Below are 20,838 nucleotides of genomic sequence, written 5' to 3' on the forward strand. Positions count from 1 at the left end.
AGAAGGCAGTGAGGAGGGTGAAAAATAGAAACAGGGTTGCTGTTGACAGCAAAAAAAAGGTGCTGCAGATATTGTTGGGGCTCAGCTCTGCCTGGGAAGACCAGAGAGCAGCGTTTTGAGGAGCTTCTGAGATGGTGGCAAAATTGTCAGCAGTCTCAACTTGTTCAAAAAAAGTGATGGAAATACAACAACAACAAAACCCTGCAGAATGAGCAAATCAATGCAATAATAGCTCCTCTCCAAACATTCTCTACACATGCAGATGCTTTTTCTGCAGAATAAGGTGTTTATTTCTCACATGAAACCTTTCCTGCTCTTTCCCCATCTCTGAATCTGGGTTTTTTGGCAAGACTTTCCATTTTTACAAGACAACTACCTGCTGGGCAGTAGCACTTGTCTCTCTGTTTGGACCTAGGTCACTGTTTTTCAGTTATCTTTAGGGCTGGAAGGATTTGTTTTTACTAGTGGGACAAGAGCCTTGTGCTGGTAACTGCAGACATGCTATCCACTGTTGGAGTGCTGGGAAGAGAAGACGTGAAATGTGTGGGGTACAGATGCTGTGGGCTTCGGTGGGCTGCCTGTGAAGGGTGAAGTGGGGAGGCTGTGGACAGTGAGCTCTGATAGCACCTGGATAGCCAGGGAATCATGAAGATCCATTGGAATGGGCTGCCCAGGGAGGTGGTGGAGTCACCATCCCTGGAGGTGTTCAAGAGGGGATTGGATGTGGCACTTGGTGCCATGGTTTAGTCATGAGGTCTGTGGTGACAGGTTGGATTTGATGATCTTTGAGGTCTCTTCCAACCTTGGTGATACTGTGATTCTATGACTTTGACCACAGAAGACCTATAGTATATGTCTCACATGCTTCCACAGCTCATGTCCTAGGCCTGAGTGTTTGGATGAGGGTGCTCGTGACAGCAGCAGTGTGTGAGAACAATCCAGCCTGGGAAGTTAGCAGTGAAGGAGATTTTTCCTCAGGGAAAAAATGAGTGGACCTGTGGCTCTGTCCCATGGGAGGCCAGAGCCCCATCCCCACTGCTAGGCTGTACTCCACACAAGCATATCAGCCCCTCAAGGTCTCGGCAGGGTCGTGTCTCACAAAGGTGGGTGCTGCTGATGGAGGAGGTGACCCTGCCACTGCTTCCACTAATATACTTGGGCCTTCACCCACAGCTCAAGCATTGGCACCCAGAGGTCCAGGACTGCTGCTAGCAGCCACTGGAGGGCATTATACAATATATATAGCTACTTATCCTGCCATATGTGCAGCCTCCTCACCTTCCTTTGAGGTAGAGAGCACGTGCTGTGGAAGCACCCACATTGCCGTCTCCTCCTTTACATTCAAAACCCCGTAGGAGGGAGGTCAGGCAACTGACATTGCCTTTGGTGGAAAGGACAGGCCAGCATGTGCCAGCATGGGCTGGGACAGTCTTTGAGTGCTCAGGACCTTCCTGAGCCGCCCAACGCCTTGGCACATTGCCAGCCTGCGGCGACACGCTGTGCAGCAGCCCAGAGCAGCAGGGCACGGATGAAGGATTTTCTCTGGAGCCAGAGGTTAATTATGCTTTATTGGATAATTTTCAGCTGCCAATCCTGGCAGTGAAGGGGATTTCCTCTAGATGGCATGCTTATCTCTGTGCTGGGAAGGAAGCCCCACCAGCCTACTTCTCTATGGGACCCCAGCTATGTATTTTCAGGGAGCAGTTGACTTACTCCAGCGCCTCAATCCCTCTTAGAATACATCTTCAATGCTTGATATCTAGACTATGCAAAAACCTGGAAAATGCTAATAAGAAAAAGGCATTTTTTAGTGAGCACTAGTGGGATCAGGATAGCTGGGTGGTGCTGAGTATCCATCCTGCAAAAACCAGGTGACATAAAGCCAGATGTGAAACCTCGTGATGCCTTTCCTCTCAGTGTCGTTTCTTCCATCCAAGTGATGGAGCTTCCTCTTCCTATCCCTCTTCCCCTAAGCAAAGGTTCACCTGCAGTAAAGAAGGGGAGGAGTGTGTATACATGAAGCTTCAACACCCCCAGAGTGGCTGGATTCATTTTAATTTGTGTTGACAGGCCTCCCCTCTCTTGCCTCTGTGCAGGCTGGGGTAGTAATTTCTTCTGGTGCTTTGAAGACCACAGGGGTGGGGGAAGTTCACTTTGCTCTGGATGTGCTGTGAATGGGTTTCTCCTGTGTCCCTTTTGCCTGTGGTGCACCTGCAGAGCACCCCTTTTATAGAGATAGAGAATAGTCCCTCACAGCCATACTGCCTCAAAGTCATCCCAGGAGGCTGTGTGTCCCAGTGCAAAAAGCAGGGGTTATTTTTTGGGTCCCAGACCATAAGAAAAGAGTTGCTGAGGTGTGGAAGTACTACAGCTGGGCTATGGGGAGGAGCTGTGACCTGCTAGAGATGCAGTGGAGGAATTAGCACACATAGCCATACACCAGTGGAGTAGCAGAGCTGAGATCCACTCTTCTCTGCATGTTGAACCCTGGACTATTACACTGATGCCTGGTTTGGTATTTGTTTTCTAACTGGTTGTCCTTAAGTAGATAATGGGACAGAGTTAAGGGCTTTGGCTCTGCCTCTACTTCTCTGCATGAGCGAGATACTTCAGAGTATCATAGTATAATATCAGTCAGGGTTGGAAGGGAACACAAGGATCATCTAGTTCCAACCCCCCTGCCATGGGCAGGGACACCCCACACTAGGTCAGGCTGGCCACAGCCTCATCCAGCCTGGGCTTAAACACCTCCAGGGACGGGGCCTCAACCACCTCCCTGGACAACCCATTCCAGGACTTCACCACTCTCATAATGAAGAACTTCCTCCTCACATCCAGCCTGAATCTCCCCACCTGCAGCTTCATTCCATTCCCCCTAGTCCTATCACTACCTGAGATCCTGAGAAGTCCCTCCCCAGCCTTCTTGTAGGCCCTTCAGATACTGGAAGGCCACAATTAGGTCACCTTGGAGCCTTCTCTTCTCCAGACTCCACCTCCCTCCCCATACTTTACATTGCAGTGTTTTCCCTCTGTTTATTTAGCTCTTTCCCAAGAATGGAAGAGAGAAAAGGAGCCCTGTGCTATATTCCTGTGCAGTAGCAACATCACAGCCTCCAGCTCAGTGTGGCATAGTCTTATTTGAGGCCAAGAGGCAAAATATATCTGCAAAGCTACTGTAGATATTGGCATGTACGTGCAGGGCTGATTTTCTTACAAGGATTCACCTCAACTTGATTGGAGGTGGAGCCTGCTAGGTAGATCAAGATGCTCAGGCTGGTATCTCCATCCATTTGCTGAATGCATGAAGTAGTAGAAGAGTAAAACATTTTTTTTTGTCCTAATCAAACTATCTCTCAGCAATTCTCTGTAATTTCTTCCTTTGAAGGATGTCCCTCTGTATTGCTCCTGGCCCCAAGCTGAGGGTCCTCAGTTGACATTTCTGGCAGAAATGGTCTTGTGAGAACTCAGTGAGTGAGGTGGGCACTCAGGCTGTGGAACTGCTGAACGCAGAGAATTCAGCAGCAGCGATTCCCTGGGCACTTTTGGCATGATCAGTTGCTAACAAGCAAAACTTAGACTAGGATACATCACCACAAGCTTCTCCATCCCTGTGAATGTAGCTGTTTAATTAGGTGCTTGCAACTGGTGCACCCAGTTTGGGAAACCATGATTCCCTCTCACATATAACTCCCTCCCTACCCTTGAGCCCCCAAGTCCTTTCTTTTATTTTCAGGGGATTCAGGGAAGAGTGAAGTGATTTAGCAGGACTGTTTTCACAGGGATATTTTACCTTGTGTGGTAGGCACAGTTACCAGGCTGTTCTATACTAGTTGCCATGTGCCAGAGCATAATTGCCCTCCACGTGCATCAGCCTTTGGCTAATGTGTTTTTTATGGCAACTGGGAGAGCTGGCTTTGATGAGGCTCAGAAGTGCACCTGGTGGTTTATGGCTTAAAATCACTGCGTTCCTCTGAGTCATGTAAGTGTGTGTGTCCATCTCTTTTCATGTCAGATGGCTGAAGAAGGCTATGGGAAAGAAGCTTATACCAAGCCAGTTAATCAGTTGAGTGTTAAGCTGCATATGAGCTTGCCTGGTGGGCTTCAAATCAACGTGGGATAGGATCAATTATAGGTAGAGGGCAGCAGATAGAGTTTGGGAACTGCAAGCCCAAACCCAAGGTCCTAAAGACAGATCACAGCATCTAGTTAAGTATGTGTATAGGAGGAGAGGAGTTGCCCATTCATCTGAAGAGCAGGAAAGACTGGGAGACTTGTTCTCCAGAGGCTGATGAAGGTTCAGCTTTGCAGGTGGGGTGCCTGGGAAAAACCTCCCTTGAAATCCAGGGGTTTTTATTTGGTGTGGATTTTGAGATGCCTGTGATTGCAAATGCAAGTCGACAAAACCGAGCTGTCCAACATCTGAGCCCTGCAGGGATGGATACAGGCACTTGGCTGCCGTGGTTTCCAAACTAGGAATTTCATGCATCTCACACTGTTTGGCATCACCATTCCCACTTATCTCCCTGCACTGGCAGTGTTTGGTGTGCAGGCTGCAAACTGATGTTTGCAAGCTGGGAGCTGGCAGTATGGGGCTGGAACAAAAAAAAAATAGCAAAAAGCTTGAACTGCAGGGAGCACTGAAGGTCTGAGCCTTGGATATAGAAAGAAGAGAAATAATATCAAAGGAAATCACATAAGTGGAAAAGGAGCCCCCTGGGGCAGCCTGGGCAGATGCAGGGTCTGTCTTGTTCACGTTTTCTGAGAAGTTAGAGGTCAGGCAAGCTTGATAACAAGGTAATGCAGAAAAATCCATCACCAGGTCTTGAGGGATTTGTAGATGCAGTTCTCATCAGAATTGAGGAATTTAGATGCTGCTCGGCAGAAGAAACAAGAACGATTTTGTACTGCAAAGCAGTATCATGTGGAAGGATCTGAGAACAGCATCGCCTGGGCTGGATCTGAACTCCCACGCTGCCAAAGGCAGTGCACGGAGCTGCTGCAGGGCCTGGTGCTGCCCTTCCCAGGGCTTTGCCCCCAAGTGAACCACAGTGCAGGAGGACGCTCCGATCAGGACCCACTCCTTTAGGCGTTTACATGGCCAGTGCTGGGACAGGAGCAGCGATCGCTGCTCTGGGGTTGGTCTCCTTGCCCTTCTTTATACCTTATACCCCATGGTCTGGGCGGAGAGGCAAAGAAAGAGATTTGTCCGGCTCGGAAAAAGAATATAAAAGGTGCCTGGTCGTTGCATGAAGCTGCCCGGGCGGGGACACAGGGACACCCGGATGGGGGGAAACCTCCACTGGGAGGATCCACCTGCTAAAGCGGTCTGCAGGGCATCAGCACGCCGGCACCAAACGCCTCATTAAGTCAGACGGGACAGGCGGTGAGAGTCAATTTAAAGGAGGGAGAAAAAAAACAATTAAAAATCCCTGATTTTTTTTTTTTTCACCCCATCCCCTTCACTTCTGAGGCTTTTTGGTGACTCTCCCCACCCCTCCAGCTCTCAGCGCCATGCACGCACCGTACCGCAGTTTAACGTGAAATGTAAAGCAGAGTCGGATTAAAACAGGAGATGGGAAGGAAGGCTGGCTGTAAGGAAATGCTTCAGAGGGGAGAGCAGGAAAATCAGAAATCTACCCAAGGCAAAATGCTTCCCTCCCAGCCCGGCACGCCTGGGAACAGCGGGCCGATGACAAGGCAAGCTTTTCGGGCAGATCGATAGGGTTTCTCTGTCGGGAGACCGCCTCATTTCTTACCCCGGCGTTTAACCTGCGATTGACGCTCACCCCTCGCTCTGTGCGTGGATGCACGGCTGGGAGCGCGTGCATATCTATACGTGGCTGGGATCCGACCATCTGGTTTGTTTCAGTACGGGGCTTGCCTTTGTTGAATCTTTTCAGAACGGGTGCAGTTTAGGTACTTTTTCTCGTTTCGATGTGTTTCTGCAGCCGATCTCGAGTGGTAAAGCCGAGGCTAAACAGACTCGGCGAACCGGAGTTGCTTGCAGACGGAGGGACTCGCTGTCGGCTCTTTTCGGGTCACTCCCGACTTTAATGGGGACGATATTTTGCCTTAAAACAGGCAGGAATCGTATCGATAATGGCTGATTGGGACACGCTGTTTCTGGAGCTGCGGCGGCTTTGGAAGGGCGATGCTGAAGGAGTGGGGACAAGACCCCAGTTATACCCCACCAACAACCGCCTTGTATCCACCCTTCTCGCCTCTCCTCCATCCCTCCCCGTTTCATGGTTCCGATGTCCATGAATACAGCAGCGAAAGGGCTCCACTGAGCCGCTCGTTGCCGGGGGGTCCCCTCGAGGACTGCCGCCAAGGCAGAGGGGAGCCGGCAGCCAGGGAAAGGGTAGGGACGAGGGGTCTGGGCAGCGGACTCTCGGACCCTCACATCTTCTTCCCTTCGAACCGTGCGGGACCAACTTCCGTGCAGGGCCGTCAGGGACGACCAACCTTAGATCAACCCGCGACAGGGCTCTGAGGGGGCTGCGGGGCATCCCCCAGGCGGTGCCCGCTGCCCTCGGCTGCTCGCAGCACGTTATTTTAGTGTTCCCCCTGCCCTCCCTTTCGCCGCCCAGAAGAGGCACAAGGAGCAGCTCCAGGCTGGTTCCTCGCTGCCATGAAATGCACCAAGTGGAAATTCAATCGCCCCGTTGCGTGTGTGGTCGAAATCTCTGGCAGCTGCTTCGGAATTTTTTATGACACTTTCGTTTATGTAGGGGAGACATAACTATTATTTTATTTAATAAAAATGGAAAGCAGCTCGAGTCTTTTCCCTCTCCGTTCTTTCCATTTGTTCTTCCCATCGCCCTTCCACGGGGCTGATGAACGGAGGGTTAAAAGAAAGTCCGTAGGAAAGATGCGGCGTCTCTGAAGCATGTTTCCGTGTTAGCTAATTATAGGTACATATATATTTATAGAAGAGAAAAATAAAGGAAAAATATATAGGAAATACATGTGACTATAAATATATATAGGTAAAAACCAAAACAAAACAAAGCATACACTGCAAGTGAGATGCCCGTGCGAACGCACGTTATCGGCACCGGAGTATAAAAGTGAAAGAGCTCAAGAAAGTTCTCCCAGCCCTGACACACGGCCGTGGGACAGATTTTCCCACCTTCCTGTGCAACTCCTAGCATAATTATTAAACTATTTTTAACCCTCCAGTCGAAAAATCCTCCCCAGTCGCAGCGCTGGCGGCGAGGGAGAGGGACGCGACCGAGTCCGCGCAGAGGCTCCGGCTTTGCAATAGCTGCTGCAGTCGAAGACGGGAGGGCGAAGCGCCGGCCGATCCTGCCCGCTCCTGCCCGCTTCTCGGGGTTCCCCAGAGCTCGGCGAGCCAGTGCACCGAGTCGTTAGGGCTTGAGTAATTGTGACCGGCATTTGGAAGCGGGGCCGCGCAGCTGTTTGGCCCGGGTCCCCGGTATTAGTGCTGGAGATTTTATCACCAAATGCTCGCACCTGTTAACGGCAGCGACTTGCAATTCATCACCGCGGATTCTCACACTGCCGAACGCGGCCCCGGTCCGGGGGATCTCGCCCTGGCACCCCTCTAGAGGAAACCATCTTCTTCCTCTCTACCCAGGCATCCTTCCCCGGGAAAGCCGCTGCGTGTTTGCAGAGCCTCTAAGGGAACAAAACAAAACAACAAAACAACCCAAAACCCAAACCAAACAAAAATCCCAAACCGCGCGAGAGTGGATCCGTGTGTCCGTAGCAGACACAGGGACAACAGTCTGCCACAGCTACCCACGGGGCGTGGGGAGGGCGACTGCAGCCGTGGCCTTATCCCCCGCCCTGCACCAGGGTGGCCGCCCCGTCATTGCCCTGGGAACCAGCGGTCACAGACTGGGGAGCGGGACTCTGCCACCCACCGGGACATCGCTGTGGCTGCGGGGGGAGCGTGGACTGCCCCTGGTTACAACAAAATCCCGACGCTTTAGTTGCAGTCAGCGCAGGGTGAGTGTCCGCTGCCTATCAGTTCTCCCTGACAGCCGTCGGGGGATGCTGCGCCTCGGGGGCGGTGCTGGCAGGGGAGCGGCGGACGGGGGATCCCGAGGCCGGAGGAGATTCCTCATCCCGGAAGGGGCCTGGCCGGGCTGCTGGTGGGCCACCCGCGAAGTGGTACCCGGCCGAGCAGGCCCCGTCGAGTAGGATGCCGTCCCAGCACCACGGGGACACGCACGGCCTTTGCTTTGGTTATTTCTCGCGTGGGAGGGAGGCTGGACCCAGCGTGACTCCACGCCTTCCGCCCTACACCTGCACGATGGCAGCATCCCTTCGGCGGGTGCGGGCCCGGGGCAGCCCTCTGGGGAGGAGAGTTTCCAATCAGGGTGCCCTGGGCTATGTGACGTGTTGGTGACGTGAGCGCACGGAGAAGGGGAGAAGAGAAGGGAGCCCCAAATTCACACGACCCCTCAAAGGGGGCGAGAGTTCGGCCCAAGAAAAAACAAGGGTCCTAGTTGGCGAGACTGCTGGAGAACGGCAGCTCAGCTCTCAGTCCCCGGAATGAGCAGCCCCCGGGAGCGGAAGGGACCCTCCACAGCTCCCAGAGGAGGGAGGCAGCCGTCCCATCCTGCAGGAGCGGGCCCTGGAAACTTCCAGCACCGCGAGGTGCCTGGAGTGGGGGGGCTTTTTCCAGCGCCGATCGCCCTTCCCACGGCAGCCGGCTCCCGGTGTAGCCGGGGGCAGCCGAGCACCGAGGGAGCGGGCAACGCCTTTCCTCGACAGCAACCCCGTCGGGGATGGGGGCTGCGCTCCCCGAGGACCCGGGCCGTGCCGGGCAGCCCCTTGCCGTGCCCCGTGAGGCTGCCGGCGGGCGGCGGTCGCCACGTGATGCCGGGGCGGCCGTATAAAGTCCTGGGGAGCGCTGGCAGCAGACACATAGTGGGAGCGTTTCCACCGGGTCCCAGCTCGGGAGGGGTGGGGAGGGGGGAGCCGCCTTCCCAACTTCTGCCCTCCCCCCTCCCTCTTCCCCCGCCCCTCCCTCCCCCCAGACCAGCGACGGAGCCGACACAGCCCCCGATTTTATTTTTTTTCCCCTTTCCTCTCCCTCTCTTTTCCTCTCTCTCTCCTTTTATTATCATTATTACTATTATTTATTACCGCTGCTTCCAAGCTCCCTACCCAGCCTCCGGGCGCCCCATCCCTCCGCCCCCGCCCCGCGCCCCCTCCGCCGCCCCTCCCTCCGCAGCCACCACCCCGCAGCCCTGCCGCGGCCCCGCCAGCAGCGGCGCGGCCGAACGGGGCGCGGAGCGGAGCGGCGGCGCCCGGGCGCGGAGTCCCAGCGGCGACCGCAGCCCTCCAGCACGGCCCCGGGCCCATCCCGGGAGCCGCCGCTAGGTGGGGGGGGGAGCCCGGCCCCGGCCGCCCCGGCCGCACAACAATGACTTTGGGCAGCAGCGGCGGCGGCGGCTGCGTGATCATGTCCGAGCACTCTCCGGAGGAAGAGCCGCTATCCGAGGTGGAGGACGCAGATATCGACGTGGTGGGCCCGACCCAGGATGGGGGCAAGTACAGCGAGGACGAGGAGGAGGAGGAAGACGAAGAGGAGGAGGACGAAGAGGACGGCGGCGACCCGTTGGGGCTGGCCCTGCGGCGGAGCGGGGCCGCCAAAGCGCGCATGGGGGGGGTCCCCGGAGCGGCTCTCTCCCGCCGGCGGCTCGGAGCCGTCTTGCGCCCGCGGCGCCGCGCCCGGGGAGAAGGGGCCCGCGGGTGGCGGCGGCAGCGCGGGAGGGAAAAACCCGCTGGTGAAGCCGCCTTATTCCTACATCGCCCTCATCACCATGGCCATCCTGCAGAGCCCCAAGAAGCGGCTGACGCTGAGCGAGATCTGCGAGTTCATCAGCGGGCGCTTCCCGTACTACCGGGAGAAGTTCCCCGCCTGGCAAAACAGCATCCGCCACAACCTCTCCCTCAACGACTGCTTCGTCAAGATCCCCCGGGAGCCCGGCAACCCGGGCAAGGGTAACTACTGGACGCTGGACCCCGAGTCCGCCGACATGTTCGACAACGGGAGCTTCCTGCGCCGGAGGAAGCGCTTCAAGAGGCAGCAGCAGCTGCACCCGCCGCACCCCGAGCTGTTGCTGCGGGCCGGGGCCGCCGACCCCGCCGCCTTTCTGCCCGGCTTCGCCTACGGACCCTACGGCTACAACTACGGCCTGCAGCTCCAGGGCTACCCCCACCACCACCACCACCACCCCGCTGGAGGCGGCGGCGGCGCCACGGGCGCCTTCCCCTTCCCGGCGCCGCACTGCCCGTTACCGGCTCCGCCGCCTCCCGCCGCCGCCTCCGTCTTCTCAGCCGCCTCGGGGCTGCCCTCCTTCCTGGGCGGTGAGCTGAACTGCAGGAAGTCCTTCTACCACCCCCAGCTGAGCCCTACCGCCTTGCCCGCCGCCCTACTCCAGACCCTGAAGCCGGACCCCACGCCCGCCGGCGGCGGTGGCGGCGGCGGCAGCGGCGGCAGCACCAACCACCCCTCCCGGCCCTCTTTTTCCATAGACAACATCATCGGGGGGGCTGTGCCCCCTCCGCCCAGTACCAACCCCAGCGCCGCGCCCGCCGCACCCTACCCCGCCGGTCAGGCGGGCCCCCCGGCGCAGGTCCTGGCAGTGCTGAGCCCCGCCTTGGCCCCCGCACAGCCCCAGGTCAGCCTGGCACACGAGCCGCTCCTGCAGCCGGCCCAGAACTTTTCCAGTAAAATCACATCCCTCAGCAGCTGTCATTTTTAAAGTGCGCTGGGGAGGGGGGGGGAGAGATTCGCGAAGCAAACGGCCCCTTCCCAACTCTCCCTCCTCCTCCGAAACTGCTCCCCTTCCCTCTCCCTGTTCTCCCCCCTTCCATCTCCTCCTGTTGTGTTTTAAGGTAGGAAAGATTTCCTCTTTTTTTTTTTCTTTTTTTTTTTTTTTTTTTTCTTTTAAGTTTTTACTTAATTTCCAAGCTCTGTGGCATCCAGATCTGTTTGTGGTTTGTTTTTGTTTGGTTTTTCTTTTTTCTTTCTTTTTTCTTTTTTTTTTTTTTGCTCGGGAAAACAATAATAACTAAATAAATCGGGAGGGAGGAAAGGAAAAAAAAAACCAAAACATGTTTTGGTCCTGCAAGCGCCAAAGCGTATTTATAAAGTGGCCGTAAGAGAATCTGGGACTTGGGCTGGTTGAACACTCAACGTCTTGTAGGGCGTGAGGAGGGGAAGGAAGAAAAAAAAAAAATCGGAGGTCTTAGGGTGATAAATGTTTCCTTTGAGAGGCGCGGGTTTTCCGCGGGGGTCCCCCAAATCGCCTGGGAATTCGGTCAGAGAAGTTGCAGGCACCCCCGGTCGCAGAGAGCCAGTTTGCGTTCCTGCATGTCTCTCTCTCCCGGGCGGTTTTGGCCATGTGTGTCTGTCTCGCCCCGGCTCTCAAAGAAAATGTTTTTTAATGGTTCGATCTTATTTTTAGTTTCTTTGAAGCTTCGGGTTTGGTTTTAAAAGGCACTGTTTAGGGTTTCTTTATTTTTGAGACGAAGTCGGTGAAACTCAGGACTGTGGTTTATTTTTTTTTTCTCTGTCTCTCTCTCTCTCTCTCTCTCATTTTTTTTTTCCTTCCCAAGGAGACATTCAAATGCACGTTTAAAAGAAAATCTGCTCTGTCAGAAAGTTTGGAGAGTTCCATACTTTTTATTTTCTTCTTTTTTTTTATTGTTTTTCTTTTATTTTTAAATCCCTGTTTTCCCACCCCCTCTGTGCGTGGGGGTTTTTTTTTTTTTTTGGTGTATTGGTAATTATTTGTATATAGATTATTCGGGAGCTAATGAGCGGAGTACAGTTAACTCCTCACTGGTTGTGCATCCGTCATATCTATTTTATTGAGAGAATCTGTGAATAATTTGATGTGGAAAAGGCAACAGAATTTTGTCCGCCGTTGGTGTAAATTAATAAATGTTTGTGACCTGGTTAAAAAGTAATAATGATAATAATAATAATAATAATCATCATCATCATCCGGATAATTCTTTGCGATGTCCTTTGTCACGCTGAGAGAGCCGAGAGCCCCGCTCGGAAGCGAGTGTCTCCCTCACCTCCGCGGCCGGGCGTGCAGCCGGCCCCGTCCCACCGCTACAGGCTGCCACACTGGCATCACCTCCCTCGGGCCTTTCCCGGCCGGCCGCGGGTGGGGGCCCCGCTTTGAGTCCTCTGGCCGGCAAGGGAAAGGACCGTCCGGATTTCTTTCTTCCTTTTAATTTTTTTTTCCTTTTAATTATATTTGTTTTTCGGTGTTCCCCCCCTCAAACAAAACAAACCAACCAAACAAAACCCCCCATGCCTATTTCCAGGGGGAAGGAGGTGGGGGCCAGGAGGAAGGTTATCCCTTCTCTGTCCCCCTCCTTCTCTTTATTTTTTTATTTATTTATTTTTTTCAAAAAGTTGACACATGAGAAAATAAGTTGCAGGGTTTCCCCCCCGCACACACGTCCCCCTTGGGCCTGCAGCATTTGAATGACCGAATGAAACTTGATCTCTGCCTAAATTTTGCAACAACTTGCAAAGTAAATAAACATCTTTAAGCGCTCCCTTCTTTTCCAAACTTTCCCCCCACCCCGCCGCCAAAATTATTTGTTTCAGGAACCAAGCGTGGCTCTTTGGTTTGTTTGTTGGCAGGGACTCTGATGTAAAGAATCAAGGCCTTTCTACCCGGGCAGCCAGCTGAAGGAGAAGGAGAAAAAGAAAAGAGCTGAGAGGTTCGAGGCAGAGAGCGGGGGACGGAGCTTGTCCCCGGGCGAGCGGGGCCTTGTGCGGGGCCCGCTGGGGCGCAGGCAGGAGCCAGGCGGTGTGTGCCGGAGGGGTGTCGGCCTTTCTCCCCCCTCCCCTCCTCTCCTCTTTTTTAATTCCCCCCTCCCCTGTCTGTACCACCTCGAACCTCCGCGCAGTTTGTTGATGTTGTTCCTGAACGTGCCGCCTCCCCGCAGCGAGCGGTCTCACATCTCGCCTTCACACACATTTGCTTTTGAAAAGCGATCTTCGTGTCCGGCACTTGGTTGTCTCCCTTTCATGTCCAGCTCCTACAAAAGGGGCTACAAGACTCGACATGGGAGAAATAAGGAGGCCAATGAATCTATTTTCCAGATTGCCAAGCACATGGTTGGAAATTGAAGGGGCTTTTGTAGCATTTCCCCTTCCTCCCTCCCTCCCTGCTCCTTTTCTTTTGCTTGTGTGCAAATTGTTCAATTGCTCTGGCAGGGGTGTTCCTGACAAGCTCATTACTAGAAGGTGCCAGACCCCTCCTCTCCCTCTCCCCCGAAGTCTTTGATGAAGTTAAAATGCGCTGATAGCCGCTCTCGGGGCTATCTTTGTTCAGCCTCCTTTAATAACCGAGCCTGCTTTGAGGAGACGGGATCCGAAGGAAGAAAGCGATGTGCAGCGAGGCTGGGTGGTGGTTGTGTGTCTGGAAAAGGGAGGGGGGGAGCGGCTTATTTTAATATAAAGTAGCGATTTTTAATTATTTTTTTTTTCTTGTTTGCGAATTGTGGGAGGAAAACGTGCCAAGGGTGCCAGGAGCGGATTAGGAACAGCCGCCGGTGCCCGCCGGGATGGACGGACGAGCGCCTCTCGGCCCTGCGGCTCTGCTGGATACAGGGGGGTTCTCCAAGTTGGTGGTCTCAAGGTCTGGAGGGATGGAGGGGGGTCCTCTCGGCGGGGAAGCGGTGTTTCCCCGTAGAGACCCCTTCCCCCACACACTCGGGGGAGGAGGCAGGGGAGGATCTGGCGCAGGGACACCTTTCCTCGGCTCCGTTCCCTTTCTTTTGCCTTGCGGAGTCATTGCAGGTTTTTAAGCCGCACTCGCCGGCCGGGATTGAAGCTGAGCTGACTTGGGAGCAGGGAGGAATTTCCCCCTTAACTGGGAGTCATGGTACCCCCCTGTAGGAAAGACCAGAAGAGCCGTCGGCTGCCGGAGCTGCTAGCCGGGCCGGGTTCGGCTCTCCCGGGCCTCTGTGGGGGCTGCGAGTGCCGACGCCGTTTTAAGGGGGTATTTTTGAGAAGGGGACACATCTTCAAGGGTCTCCAACTTTAGATTTTTCCCATCCCCTACATTTCTCACAGGGACCCGAGCCCTTTCCCTGCCCCGCCGCCTGCCAATATCTGCGTCGCTTGAGGATTTGTGGAGGAGAGAATCGGCGGAGCCCCGCTGGGAATCGGCTCCTCCCGGTAGACGGGGCGGGGAAGGACCCGGACTAGAGGGTCCCACTGGGGTCGGGAACCCCTGGCCGAGATCGAGTCGGAGGGGTAAAGGCGAAATCTTGCTTCGGTGAGGCAGGACGGATAATGGCTTCTAATTACGGGGCTGGCTGGCTCCGCAGCCCCGATCTTCACGGGACATTATTTTTAAGCGTTCAGCAAGGATCATTTTTCACGCCTCACTGACTAAAGGAGGGTTTTATTTATTTATTGGAGGGGGTGGCGGGGGGGGGAGAGGCGGGGAGGACACCAGCAATAACCGAGCACTGAAAGGAAAATAATTAGCTGTTGCAGTCGTTGCTCGGGAGTCCCTGGCCAAAAAGGCGACCCGGCATTTCCTTCACCTCTCGTCCGTAGGCGACCCGCTCGGTTCTCTGGGTTACTTTTCGGTGTTTGTTTTTCAGCGTTAAATCTCTGGTAAAGCCTAGTCGATGGCCAGTCCGTTCCCATCTCGAGGTCTGATCCTTTGCCGCTGGTTTGGGGTTTTTTTCCCTTCTCAGTTTAGCTCCGAGTCTTGGTTCGGCGGCTGTTTCCAAAAGGAGGGATGTGAATTCCCCTGACTTGCTTTGACTTTGCTCAGACATCTGCGGAGCTGATTTTATATATATATTAATGTGCCACTTGTCTCCTTTCTGTGTGTCAGATGAAGGAGTTGCACCAAACCCGAGATGCTCTCCGTGTGTTTACTGCTCGGTGGTGCGGGCGCAGGCCCAGAGAGGCGGAAAACGTGGGTTTATCCGAGAAGGATAAAACGATCCTGCCCTGGAATATCCTCGTCGGGACCGCAGCGGGGTGGCAGTGAGGGATCATTTCTTTCTTTGCTTTCGCTTCACTAAGCCCTCGTCAAGCAGAGCGCGTCCCGAGGATGGCAGAGGGCTGCGGGACCCCGGCCCGGCCGGTCTAGTTGCACCGGCTCGTTCGGCTTTCACCTTCTGCCTTCTCCCCTGGCACCTTCTGCTTTCCATTACTGCCGATTTGAAGAATTAGGAAAGGTCAAGATCTTATTCCTTTCTCCGGTAGCTTTTCGGTTTTTTCTTTCTAGTTCCTCGCAGCCCCGAACAAAAATAAATCAACCTGGATTATAGAAACCACCTTTAGACATCAAGAGCATCTTTTCCATGAGCTGGGCCCTTCCTCCAGGACTGCCCTGGCCCTTCCCTCTGACTGAGCAGAAGCTCCTATTTTCACGGTGGACATAGGATTTAATAATAACGCCCGGTCTCCTTGTGCCCCAGTGCCTGACCTCAAAACATTTTCTGCCTCATAACTTTGAAAAGTAGCTGCCCTCCAGCATCTTCTTTCCTTCCCCATTTCCCTTTCAAATTCTTTTTTTTCCCGACGCAGCAAATAGAGAAACAAGGTTTAGAACGAAACAAAACGTTTTCCAATATGGGGAGGGAGGAACTGTTGCAGCCGATTCAGCCAAAGAAAAATTGCCCTGGAAATTAAGTTGGTGCTTTCAAAAACCTTCTCGAGATGTTCGCATTAGGTCAGGGTCCTGCACTCATCCCTTCGTCTGTCTCTCTCGAGAGGAGTGGGGCAAGGGCTCTGTGCTCTACCCTCACCTCCTGCACCACGGCTTGTATTACCTCCCTCCTTCTCCAATTCTTTTTATCTTTCTTTTTCTTCTTTCTCTCTTTCTCTCTTTCTTTTCTTTCTCGCTTGCTTTCTTTCTTTCTTTTTCTTTCTTTCTTTCTTTCTTTCTTTCTTTCTTTCTTTCTTTCTTTCTTTCTTTCTTTCTTTCTTTCTTTCTTTCTTTCTTTCTTTCTTTCTTTCTTTCTTTCTTTCTTTCTTTCTTTCTTTCTTTCTTTCTTTCTTTCTTTCTTCCTTTCTTTCCTTTCTTTCTTTCTTTCTTTCTTTCTTTCTCTTTCTCTCTTTCTCTCTTTCTCTTTCTCTCTCTCTTTCTCTCTTTCTCTCTTCCTTTCTCCCTTTCTTCCTTTCTTCCTTTCTTCCTTTCTTCCTTTCTTCCTTTCTTTCTTCCTTTCTTCCTTTCCTTCTTTCTTCCTCTCCTCCTTTTCCTCCTCTTTTCTCTTTTCTCTTTTCTCTTTTCTCTTTTCTCTTTTACTTCTTTTGCCTTTCTCACCTTGTCCTTATCCTTTTTTTTCCCCCTTTTGCTTTTGATATCTTTCTCCTCCTTTCTATCTTTTGCCGTTTTTTTTTGTTGCTTCTTCTCCTTCCCCCCCTCCTCCCCCCCTTTCTCTTAGCTCTTCTTTTCTCTTTCTTTCTTCCTCCATCTTTTTCACCCTGGGGATGTCTTCAGTCTCACCCACTTCATCCCAGGTTCATCGAGGGTCACTTTCCCGCTCTCTCCAGGTTTCCAGCTTCGTCCACCTCCAGGAATCTCTAACCCATCAGCAGCAGGGGGTCATTCCCCCCCTGTTTCGAACCAGGGCACTTTTCCCGGAGCCAGGCACCTCGGCCCTGCAGCACGGCAGTCTTGGAGGCACATCCCCGTACCTCTTCAGGCCGTCGGTGCATTTACCGTGAGTGTCTGTGAGGGAGGCGTAGTTCTCGGCCCAGGGAGGTTTGCAAAGGGCGAGCGTGTGCCGGTCCCCGCTCCCCCCGAGCACGGACGGGCCCTGGGGCCCGTCTGGGACCAATTCTCATTTTATTATTTCATTACATAAGATGCAAATTGACCTCCCAAGCCCAGGGCAGCAACAGGTGATGCTGCGATCCAGTACGGGAAGGAAAACACTCGCGACAGGGACTGATCAGGAGTTCCCAACGTTTCCTCATTCAAATGCTAACGGATGGTTCCGGAGTCCTCTCACTTGCTGCCCGAGCAGGGTCTCACCCGTGGGCAGCCGGTACCAAGCTGCACGGAACTCATCGGCCTTCCCCAGCGGAGGGAAGGAGGGGTACCTCGCTTCCCAGTCGCATCCCTCTCTTTGGGATCTGGATAAATTAGTTACATGTACATAGAGTGCGTTACAAACATTCGTCTCTCTGTGTGCTAAAGCATGTCTCCTAAACCCGAATGAAAACCAAGATCATCTCCCTGTGAAGAGGTCGGGCTGGAGCCCGAAGAGGTGTGATGGGTTTGTGTGTCGGTTCCTATGGGGGAAGCTTTGTGTTCGTGCCTCTGTATTTTCTTGATTGCTGATTTCGTGGTGTCTCTTCCAACCCCTGATTCTCTCTGGGTATCAAGGTCGGTCTCTATGTCGCAGGGAGGCAGAGAAGTGTTTTTTTGGGGTCACTCCTGTCCGTTTCGATTAGATTTCGATTTCCTCACTCTAACTCACCTTTTAGGTGAAATTATGTTTCTCTTTCGTTAGCACAGGGGGTTGGAAACGGGCTAAACCAACTCTGGCCACTCCTTTCACTCTCGCAAAATTCTCGGGTACTCCACTTTTCCTTGATGACGAAGGCGAGTGGAGAATCCTCAGAAAGTCCGTGTAATCTTAATGAGCCCTCACTCTCCCTCCAAATCCCTCCTCAGTGGTGAGAGCCGTTTGCGGGGCACACGATCGCCTCTAATTCCAGACGGATTCCCTGCGAAATCCTTGGGAATTTTTCCCCCTCACCCAGAGTGGATTACCTGTGTGCCCCCCGCCATTAGCCCTGGTCAGAGGGAGAGGGAGAGGGTGGAGCACAGGACAAGCGCTCGGCTGTAGGAAACTCAACAACCGGATGGGAGAGGAGTCGTGCTCGGGGCACCCTCGGCGGACCGGGGACAGAGGGGCCATCACCGTCCCTTTAAGTTTAAACAAAGTGGGGAAGGAAGAGCTTCCTCTGTCTGGGGCCCCAAAAATGCCAGGGTCCAACCAGACGCACTCCACTCACTTCGGACCGCGGCTCTCCCTTTCAGCATAGGGTGCGTGGGGTTGAGGGGAGTGAGATGTGAAACGGATGGAGGAGCAGTGTGCCACACCCCTTCAGCGCTCTTGGGATCCCCCCTCCTTTTCCCAGGAGACAGAGGTGGCCGCAAAATAGAGGCAACAGAAGGAGCGAGCAGGGCACCCACCGAGGCGGGACATACCGCCGACTCGAAGGGTGATGTGGGGGGCAACCCCTTCTTTAGCAAGCGCGGTCTCGCAGCGATGCTCTTCTGGGTCTCTGCCCCCCGCAACACACCTTCCCACCACTAACCCCCAAGGATTTTACTGAGGTTATTTCCGAAATACCCTTTCCTCATTTCCCCCCATTCCCCCCCCCCCCCCCCCCCGCCTTTGGTCTTGTTTAATAACTTCTTTCGCAAAAACCCGAGGCCGCTGCCGCCTAACGCGGATCCCGGCACTGAAATCCACGTCTCCTCTGTGACTTACAACCTAAATCCCAGTCCCATGACCTTTCTCTCTCGACCCCCCACCCCCCACCCCCCCCGCCCCGGGTCCCCCACTCTCGGTCATGTGGGACACGAGTAAATTTATCCACCCTGGTGGAAAGGCCTCCCTTTTGCAGTTGCTCCGGAGAAGTCCGATACGTTTCACAAGGAGAATATTTCGTTTCCTCACTTTTCTCTCTCTCTTTCCCTTTTCTTTTTAATTCGGTGTTAATTTCATTTGCCCCCCTGTCCCACATTTCCCAGGCACTCTCCTACTCAGTATATCTCTTCCAATAAGCCCTACCAAGAGGATCACTTCAGAGGGACGTTTCTCTTCAGCTCAGGAGAACGCCGAAAACGGAGGGCAGATCTGGCCTCCCGGGAGCTGCGGCGAGCTCCGCCCCAGCTGCTTCCTCGCAGCCCCTCGCTCCGGGGTTCCCCTCCCTCCTCACTGTGGGGGTCCCGCACTCCCTGCGCTCTGCCTCAAGGAGCTGCAGTTGGGATTGATGGCCGGGACCCTTCCGAGACCCACCCGCAGCCGCCTGCGCCCAGCGATCTTCTCTCTTCCCTGCCCTAGCTCCTGGGGGAGATCATCCCCTCGGGTTGCTTCGAGGAACGGCGGCTGGCCAAACAGCCCACCTCTGGCGTTGTGTGTCCCGTGTCTCCCCGACCCCATCCCCATCCCAAGTGCATTTCCAGCTGCGACCAGGATGCGAGGGTGCCCCGGGTACTCCCCACATCCCCTGTGAGATGGGTGACATTAGGAATAGTGTGTCCTGCGCCCCGGGCAGCAGCACCGCAGTTGCACAGGTTATGTGCAGGTTATGTGAGGGAGGCAGCTCCGGAGGGAAGTGCAGCCCTCAGGGAGCCCGAGCGCAGTGATGCCCCCCAGACCCTGCACCGCCGGAGCGCTGGGCCCCGCCGTCCGTGTCGCAGCGAGCCTCGGCTCCTTCCAGAGTGTTCACAGGCGTTCCGAGGGGGGACCGTGGAGCCGCCCCTCGGTTTGGCCTCGGCCTCTCAGAGCCGGTATCAGTGCTAGAGCCGATGCCGCCAGCTCTGCCGTAGGAGCCGGCCGGAAGACGCCTGTTCGTTACCACGAACCGCGTGTGAACCATCTGCGGGCGGCTCCGGTTCAGGTTGCCCTGATTTTTCCCCTTATGTTTTTGTTGGTGCTGCCAGCCCTGAGCATGCTACGCGGTCTGCCTGGGGGGGCGGATTTGCCCCAACCGCACGCAGGTGTCAGGCACATTTTGGTCGCAGAAACGAAACCGCCGCTCAGAGCGCAGCTGCCTGGTCGTCCCCCTCCGTCCTTGCCCGGTAAACTTCTGCCCACGGGTTCCCGTGGAAAAAACAATTTTAAAAAGGTTAGAAATCGATAGAGCTGAGCCGTTTCCCGGCCCCACTCAAGAGCTGAGGAAAGGTATTTAGGAAAGCGCTGCTGAAAACCCGGAGAGCCTGATTTCGGGCTTTGCTGTCGGGTGTCGGTGACAAAAGACGATCGGTACATTCTCCCACATGAAAAGTGAACCCACTGGATTCTCCCGCCAGATCCAACCGATGTTATACTCGATATTCCCATTTTTTTCCTTTTGCTTTTGAGCAGCATGCCTTGGTCGCGCTTTTATTATCTGCCCGCAACAGAGCATATGGGAAATACTCATCGAGAGGGAAGGATGTCTTGTGATAATACGAAACACGGGTCGTTTTTCTAAAAACACCTTTTCTCGCCCCGAAATTTCGAGGGAAAAAGAAAAATAAAAAAGTGGGAAAGCGGCGTAGCAGCCCCGATGAAAAACAATGAAGAAAAAGATCACTGGGAAACGAAAGTTTGCCCGCAAACCAAGGGGCGGAAAGTCTGTTTCCAGAGCCGGCCCCAGGGAAAAGGTCCCAAGCCGCAGGTGTCAGGGACTTTCTAAGCCCCAGGTTTGTACCCTTTTCCTCGCTCCCGGCGAGCGTCTGGGGCAGGGATCGACTCTTGTTGCACCCCTCTCCCAAATCCCTGCTGCCTGCACCTCTGTCCCGCGGGCGGGACCGCGCTCTGCTCACCGCACCCCGCTCCTGAGAACTGACCAGATTTGGTCAACTGCACCTTCCGCGGGAGCGGATCGGGGCTACGGCGGCCGGCTCCGCGCTGCTCCTGCCGCGGGTAGATTGTTTTCCCTCGGCTGCTTTTCCCGGGAAGGTTTAAATAAACCATCCCCCTCCCCAGTCACCCCTCTCCCCCCTATTTGTTTGCATCTGGGTGCTGGTGTTATGTCCCGGACTGCCACGATGGGAAAGGTGCGGGATTTTGCCGGGCTGCTGCCGGTTTTTGAGGAGGGAGAGGCTCAGAGCGGGGGAGGGCTCT

The 20,838-nt window shown here is 54.3% G+C and overlaps 1 protein-coding gene and 1 long non-coding RNA gene across 2 annotated transcripts; one reads left to right on the forward strand and one right to left on the reverse strand.

The window, feature by feature from the left end:
* Positions 1–6,780: 6,780 nt before the first annotated feature.
* On the reverse strand, positions 6,781–10,387 carry LOC137454011 (uncharacterized). The gene is made up of 3 exons (XR_010990522.1): positions 10,279–10,387; positions 7,477–7,639; positions 6,781–6,904 (listed from the first exon to the last, which is right to left on the reverse strand). It is a non-coding gene; the product is annotated as an uncharacterized lncRNA (long non-coding RNA).
* On the forward strand, positions 8,985–12,803 carry FOXD2 (forkhead box D2). The gene is given in 5 exon segments (XM_068163838.1): positions 8,985–9,595; positions 9,597–10,188; positions 10,191–10,234; positions 10,236–10,878; positions 12,650–12,803. Coding segments are annotated over 4 exon segments (1,341 nt in total). The 5' UTR covers positions 8,985–9,400; the 3' UTR covers positions 10,746–10,878; positions 12,650–12,803.
* Positions 12,804–20,838: the final 8,035 nt, after the last annotated feature.

Source organism: Melanerpes formicivorus, unplaced genomic scaffold, assembly GCF_026170545.1.
Source record: "Melanerpes formicivorus ecotype bairdi unplaced genomic scaffold, bMelFor1.0.p_v2 SCAF_75, whole genome shotgun sequence".
Lineage (NCBI taxonomy): Eukaryota > Metazoa > Chordata > Aves > Piciformes > Picidae > Melanerpes > Melanerpes formicivorus.